This window comes from Bison bison, unplaced genomic scaffold, assembly GCF_000754665.1.
Source record: "Bison bison bison isolate TAMUID 2011002044 unplaced genomic scaffold, Bison_UMD1.0 scf7180017864192, whole genome shotgun sequence".
Lineage (NCBI taxonomy): Eukaryota > Metazoa > Chordata > Mammalia > Artiodactyla > Bovidae > Bison > Bison bison.
The window spans coordinates 3,850,938-3,858,298 of record NW_011494764.1 but is presented as its reverse complement, the minus strand read 5'-3'; the positions used below and the strand labels follow the sequence as shown (position 1 = coordinate 3,858,298).

At 55.2% G+C, this 7,361-nt stretch overlaps 1 protein-coding gene across 1 annotated transcript in view; it reads left to right on the top strand.

Annotated features, from left to right (window-relative positions):
• Positions 1-7,361, top strand: part of LOC104991485 (AFG3-like protein 1) — a 29,879-nt gene that overhangs the window by 8,167 nt on the left and 14,351 nt on the right. Inside the window, exons 7-12 of the mRNA XM_010843983.1 lie at positions 1,210-1,347; positions 1,556-1,709; positions 2,894-3,001; positions 3,549-3,674; positions 5,854-5,964; positions 6,912-7,027. Coding sequence (XP_010842285.1) covers positions 1,210-1,347; positions 1,556-1,709; positions 2,894-3,001; positions 3,549-3,674; positions 5,854-5,964; positions 6,912-7,027 — 753 coding nt within the window. The remainder of the gene's footprint in view (positions 1-1,209; positions 1,348-1,555; positions 1,710-2,893; positions 3,002-3,548; positions 3,675-5,853; positions 5,965-6,911; positions 7,028-7,361) is intronic.

Genomic DNA, 7,361 nt, shown 5'->3' with positions numbered 1-7,361 from the left:
AGATCAGGCTGCGAGCTCTCTAGGGTGGAGACTCAGTGCACTGACTTTCCTGGTAACCCTGTGTGCTTCCCTGAGACTGTCCTGAACAGCAGAGAACGTGACTGACCTCTGGAGATTAGGCGGCAGCAGGCCTGTGCTTCTCTTTGACCACCTGGTAAGGTTGGCTGGAAAACTGGGCTGTGGTGGGCCCAGGGGTCCCCTGGTCCCATGGCCCACTGTCTTGTGGAGACCCTTTGTGAGTCCATATCCATGTTTATGGGGACCTGGGGCCCTGGTGCCTTGTGAGTTTGTTTTGAGGCTCCCTCATCCTCCTCAGCTCTATATGTTTTGTTTTTATTTTTACAGACTTAGAAAAAACAACTTTTTTGTTTCTTTTGAAATAAGTAGATGTTGGCAATGGCACCCCACTCCAGTACTTTTGCCTGGAAAATCCCATGGACGGAGGAGCCTGGTAGGCTGCAGTCCATGGGGTCGCTAGAGTCAGACATGACTGAACGACTTCCCTTTCACTTTTCACTTTCATGTATCGGAGAAGGAAATGGCAACCCACTCCAGTGTCCTTGCCTGGAGAATCCCAGGGACGGGGGAGCCTGGTGGGCTGCCGTCTATGGGGTTGCACAGAGTCGGACACGACTGAAGCGACTTAGCAGCAGCAGCAGCAACCCATACTGTCAACTAGAAATGAAGTAGTGTGACCCCCCGCCCCCCACCCCTTTAAGTCCCTTCTCATGAAAGGAATACCTAGGTGTGTTACTGGGTGCGAATTTCAGCCTTGAGTCGGTCTAGAACAAGGCAGGTTGCGGACAGAACCACACACAGGTGCTGCTGTCAGACCTGCTGGACAGAATCATGGGAGCGAGTGTGGGGAGGGCCTCTTGCTCTTCCTGGTGTGAGTTGGCATGTTTGATAGAGCAATTTGCTAGTAACTGTTAAAGTAAACATTGGACCGCGAGATCCATTGAGTCCTGCCCTGGGAGCGTCACTTGAGGAAATAACCTGCTCGGTTGGGCTGGGGCTTTGGGGGGTTTCCTCTACCTGCAGCATTTGAACTTTTCATGGTGAATGCACATTCGTTTTACAAGCAGAAAGTTTCAAATGGAAGGCACACCTCAGCCAAAAGCGTGGAGTAGGCCAAGGAGTCAGTGGAACGAGACTCTCCTTGGCCCTGTCTCTCCCCTTTCAGAACCAGGTGTCGCCTTTCTGTTTCAGGGAGCCCTGCTCACAGGTCCTCCCGGTACCGGCAAGACGCTTCTCGCCAAGGCAACCGCAGGGGAGGCTGGTGTGCCCTTCATCACCGTGAATGGGTCTGAGTTCCTGGAGATGTTTGTTGGTGTTGGCCCAGCTCGGGTAGGTAGAGGCACACTTGTCCTTGCCCTGGCCTTCAGGTGGGACCCTGGGGACGGGTGCAGGGCACAGCACGGATGTAAAAACGACCTGGCAAGCAGATAGAGCAGCCGAGGTGGGAGTCAAGCCCCAGAGGTGGGCCGAGCCCAGGGAACTTAGTCCTGTCCTGGCGCCTGTGACAGAGCAAAACTGTGTGTGGACCCCGTTTCAGGTTCGTGACATGTTTGCACTGGCCCGGAAAAACGCTCCCTGTATCTTGTTTGTGGACGAGATTGATGCAATTGGCCGGAAGCGTGGCCGTGGGCACTTTGGAGGCCAGAGTGAGCAGGAGAACACCCTGAACCAGCTGCTCGTGGAGATGGACGGTGAGCGGGCTTGCTCTCTGGGCAGAGCTCCCCGGGCGAGACTCCCGCTCAGTCAGTCTGAGGAAGGCTGTCCTCAGGCCCCACGGTGCAGGGAGCTCCCTCCGAGCTCAGTGGCTGGATGAGGGCTGACGCCCAGGCTGCGTCCTCGCCGCCTCTGTCCTGCTGCCTCCTGCTCCAGGACCCTCTCTCCACCTCAGGACTCCTGTTCAGGCAGGGTCTGGTCCGGGTAACAGCCACGGGCCTGCTGCTGCCTCTTGGGGAAGGTCCGGTCTGGGGTGATAGCCATGGGCCTGCTGCAGCCTTCTCGGTGAGGGTCTGGGCGTTTGTGCCAGGTTCGAATTTGGAGAAGCTTTGACTGAACCTTTGGCAGGTCCTGTGCTCACTTGGCTTTGTAGCTAAGTCAGGGTACCCAGCGTGACCCCAGGTTGGTCACTTGCTGGGAGGAATCCGTGGGTCCTTGGATTCATAATCACGGTTGACTGCCAGGCCAGGACACGGGAGAATCATGGGGAGCAGGTGCTTGGGCTGGGAAGGTGGCCACAGCCTCCAGAGCTCTCTGCCCACTGAGTCTGGGTCGCAGCTTCTTCCTGGCAGCCAGTTGGGGGACACTCAGGAGTGTCATCGACTAGGACAGGGTTTCCCCTGGGGCTGGTCACATGGCAGTCTTTAACCAGCATGGGTCACAACCCCTGCCTCCCAGGAGGAAATATCATCTACTCAGATGACTGAGGCATGCGGGGCCTCTCCCTGAATCCCAGGTCCTGGGGCGGCCGAGGGCCCCAGCTGACCTTTCTGAGGATGAGTGCTGGTGAGTCAGGCCCTCACCCTGCTGGGTACCCCCATCCTCTTCCCACTGCATCTCCCCTGCTCTCGCCCAGCCTGGCTCCCTGGGCCCAGCAAGCTGTCCAGGACCTGGGTGGAGGGGTCTGCGTGGCTCCTGCAGCTCACTGTGTGGTGTGAGAGGTTGGCAGGGATCAGTACCAAATTAAGATAGGAGTTTACACCCTGAGACTGGGCCATGGGCCTCCCAGTTGGCTGAGGAAGGTTGGGTTACAGCCAGAGCCACCGTTTGCTGCCTGTCCCTGGGTGGGCAGTGGTCCCGGAAAGTGGGGACCAGATGTGCAGGGAAGAGGAGATAGCTGCTGGCCGGGCCCTGCCTGGGCTCACCTCCTTCTCGTATCCAGGATTCAACTCTACCACGAACGTTGTCGTGCTGGCTGGAACCAACCGCCCTGACGTCCTTGACCCAGCTCTGATGCGGCCGGGCCGCTTCGACCGTCAGATTTACATTGGTGAGTGTGCTGAGGGTTGAAAGTTTGGTTCGATCATTAGCTATGTATTTGGAGGAGGTTTTGAGGTGCCTTAAAGCAGCTAACCCCACTTGTGAAACACTGGAGGTGCAGGACTGGGCCCCACTTCAGGATGAACAGGTGTGGCTGGGATGCGGAAAAGGTCATAGCAGTCCATGCAGCTGAGAGTGAGGTGACAGTGTTGGGTCCTTCAGCTTTTCTTTTTTGTGCACTGTTTACAAGAGAAGCATTCACCCTGGCCTTTCCCACTTGTGAGCAGGTCCTAGAAATTTAGGACCTCATTCCTGCCCAGGTCCCCTGCTGCCAGAGCAGCCATCCTGGGGATTGAGTTGTGCGGACTAGAGGCCCCACAGTGAGGAAGGGAGAGCTGAATGGATGTGACCTGTGGGTCGTTTCTGCCACCGGGAGCTCTGGCCCTGGTCGGGTAGTCGAGTGTGCAGTGCAGACAAGCAGGAGAGGGTCCTCCTGGCCCTGGTGAAGTGGCTGAAGGTGACCCTGCCCTGGCCACCTGTACCTCTCTCTCTCTCAGGGCCCCCGGACATCAAAGGCAGGTCGTCTATCTTCAGGGTCCACCTGCGTCCACTCAAGTTGGACGAGAACCTCAGCAAGGATGCTCTGGCAAGGAAGCTTGCGGCCCTCACTCCGGGCTTCACAGGTGAGTGATGGAGGCCAGGCGGCTGCCCTGGGGCTGGCCGCATCATCAGCAGGTGGTGTCTGGTTGTGCCATTTGGTCCTGAAACTGCGCCCTTGTCTTTAGGACTGTGAATCTGGTGGGCACACCCGAGGCCCCAAAACTGGCTTTTCTCGGCTTTCACTGTGCCCCCACCCACCGCCCCACCGCCCCGGGAACGTAATGTGGTGACAAGGCCCCATCCTCTTGGTATGCTGCTTAGGGAAGAAGTCCTGCTCCACCCTTGCCACACTGCGTAAGAGATCTGAGTCTGCACATCCAGGAAGTGGGATAAAGTACGAGACGCCCACACTGAGACAGCATCATCTGTGTTGGTCAGATGTAGGGAGAGGCCTTGAGACCAGCAAGACCACAGGGTAGCAGCTGACTTCTTTTGGAAATGGAGCCCAGGAGGCAGTGGGTCAGGCAGAACTATTCTTGCGTAGTAAAGGAGAAATTAAGGCATCCCGTATAAAGGACAGGTATGTAAAACCATAATCACGTATCTGTGTTAATGGGCACACAGTGTAGAAAGATGTAACCTGTGAAGGTGAGAGGGGCTGCATAGGAGCAGAACCTTTGTACATTGTGAAGCTGGATCCTCAGGAGCTGCCAGGAGCTACCTGGAGCTGCCAGGGTATAGAAGAGCCACACAGCCTGTAAGAACAAAGTGGCAGACACTTCCCCAACGTGGAGCTTCTGAGGGTGGGTGCAGACCATCAGGATAAAAGTGAGAGGCCAGGTGTGTGCCTGTGCATCTCGGTCAGTTGTTTTGTCAAGGGTGTGAAGACCATCCAGCGCAGAAAGAATAGTCTGTTTGACCAGGTATTCACAAGCAAAAGGATGAAACTGGACGTTAGACCACATGTAGCAGTCAACTCGGAGTGGATAAGAGACCTGAGCAGTGGGACGAGAACTGTAAAACGTCTTAAAATCTTGGATTTGGCAATGGTTTCTTAAAGCATAGACTGCAAGTGAGAAAACAAAATAGAATTTTTCAAAACTGAAATCTTTTGTACATGGAGAGACATTATTGATGTGATGAAAAGAGCCTACAGAAAGGAAGAGAATGTTTGGAAATTATGCACCTGGTAGGGTCTAGAATCCACAATATATACAGAACCCAATTTAAAAATGGGAAAAGGGTTTGAATAGACATTTCTCCAAAGTATATAGATGGCCAGAAACCATGTGAGAAGGTGGTCATGGTATTAGTTATTAGGGAAACGCGTATCAAAAGCACAGTTTGACACCACCTCACACCCACCAGGGTGGCCGTAAAAGATGGAGGGTTGGCAGGGATGTAGGGAAACGAGCACGCTCATATGTTGCTGATGGGGATGTGAAGTAGTGTGGCTGTGGAAGTCGGCCTGGCACTTCTAGAAGTAAATACAGTTAGCATATGACCCCCAGTTCCACTCCTACATAAGAGAATTGAAAACATTTGTCTGCATAAAGGCTTGCACATGGATGTTCACAGCAGCATTACTCATAATAGCTAAACAGTGGAGACCACCCCAGTGTCCAGCAGCGTGTCACCAGTAGATGCGTGTACTGTGGGCGGAACCTGCAGATAGAGCTGGCCGTGTTACATGAGTGACTCGAGCATCTGTGCAATCTGGTGTCTCCTGTGGCTGCCTCAGGGCAGATGGAACCTTATTCAGCCGTGAAAAGGAATGAAATACCAGGACACGCTCCTGACAGTGGATGAATGGAAAAACACTGTGTCGTGTGAAAGGAGCACACACAAAACACACACCATATACTGTGTGGTTGCACTTATGTGAGACTTCCGGGATGGGCATGTCTAAAGACGTAGATGGCAGAGTCATGTTCGGCTAAGCCTGGGTACAGGATCTAGCCCCAGACAACACCTTCATGTTGGGGATGTCTGAGATGAGATGACAGCAGTCGTCACACATCTTGATGAAATTACTGAAAGTCTTTGACATGTACACATTTTTAAATGGATAGATTTTATGTTAAATGAATCACATCTCAGGAAATCACTGAGCCAGAAAATTGGCTGAAAGCAGCAGTGACTGACAGAGCAGGTCCTGTTTCCTTCACGCCCTTGACCTGTTTTAGCTCTGGCTCCAGTACTGCAGAGTCCCTGTGACAGCCTGCCCTGGGCCCCTGATGGACGATTTCTTCTCCGGGTCAGGTGCTGATATTTCTAATGTTTGCAATGAAGCCGCCCTGATCGCCGCCCGCCACCTAAACCCCTCTGTCGGGGAGAAGCACTTCGAGCAGGCCATCGAGAGGGTCATTGGAGGTAAGTTGGGCCACCATGGGTGAGTTTCCACCCTGGGGCCCCAGGCTCACTTCAGGGTACTCCACCTGGGCAGCTCTCCAGACCCAGATCTGGGACGTGGGACCTGCCAGCAGCTCTCCTGCTCTTCCTGGAGCAACATTCAGAATCTCAGAGAATTGTAACCTCCAGGGTGCTGAGTCAGACCTCGGTCCGGGTGCCCACTGTGCCCTAGAGGACGGCCTGCTGGGTGCTTCCCTGGGAAGTTTGCCGGGGTCCCCAGTGCTCCCAGTGGCCAGCGTACCCAGAGAGGGTGCAGGCTTCAGCATGAGGGGTCAAGGTCTCGGAGTGCCATCCTGGGGACAGAGGTCAGGGAGGCATCCGTGTGGCCAGCAGCCATCCATGACCCCACCTCACAGCTGTGAGCACCAGCCCGTCTAGATGGCAGGTAGCCAGAGTTGCTTCGTCTACTTCACTTTGTATTGAGGTGTGACACGTACGCAGGCATGTAGTGTCAGGAGCCCAAGGCACTTGCCACGGCTGTTTGGGGCTGTCATGGGCCATGCTGAGCTGAGCTGCCGTGAAACTGACTCACACTAGTTGTGCCTCTCCGTGCCCTGTTCTCTGCCTGTGACTGGGTGTACAGGGTGTAGAGAACGCTCCTGTCTCCCTGCTTTGGCTTCACTACCAGTTGAGCCACAGAGTAGCTAACACTGCTGCCTAAGAACAGGTCTCCCTGAGCATATATTGCTTGCACAGGAAGTGGAATGGGGTGCGGGATGTCTGCAGAGCAGAAGGCAGCTTAGCGTCTGGTTTGCAGGGACAGACCCCTGTGGGCCTGAGCAGTGTGTGTGGAGCTGACAGGCTGCAGGTCTGCTCTGATCAGCCCCCCGAACCCTGGAGTGGGGGCTTGGTTCCCACCACTTCGCTGGCGTTCCTCCTGTGCCTCTCACCAGGAGTGTGACTTGCAGGCCTTGAGAAGAAGACACAGGTCCTGCAGCCTGGCGAGAAGATGACGGTGGCCTACCATGAGGCTGGCCATGCGGTGGTGGGCTGGTTCCTGGAACACGCAGACCCCCTGCTCAAGGTCAGTCCAGCCCCTTACACATCTCCTGTGGGTCCAGGGCCTGCTCCCACCCCGAGGGCCATGTGTGCACAGTGTGTTGCGGGTGTCAGCCCTTTGGCTTTTGAAGAGATGGAACCATCTAGAATGTGTCCTTGAAGGGTGGGTGGGAGGGCAGGGGCGGGGTGCTGGTTCCAGGAGGGGTCTGGATCTGGACACCTGACACCTGGAAGTTCCTGGTTGAACTCACCTCACTGCAAGCTTCTCCCCGAAGGCAGGCCCCTCCACAGCTTCCTGGGGACTGCGGGACAGAGGGTGTTTTTGAGTTCACCCTCAAGGTGACCCCCTGTGTGTGCTG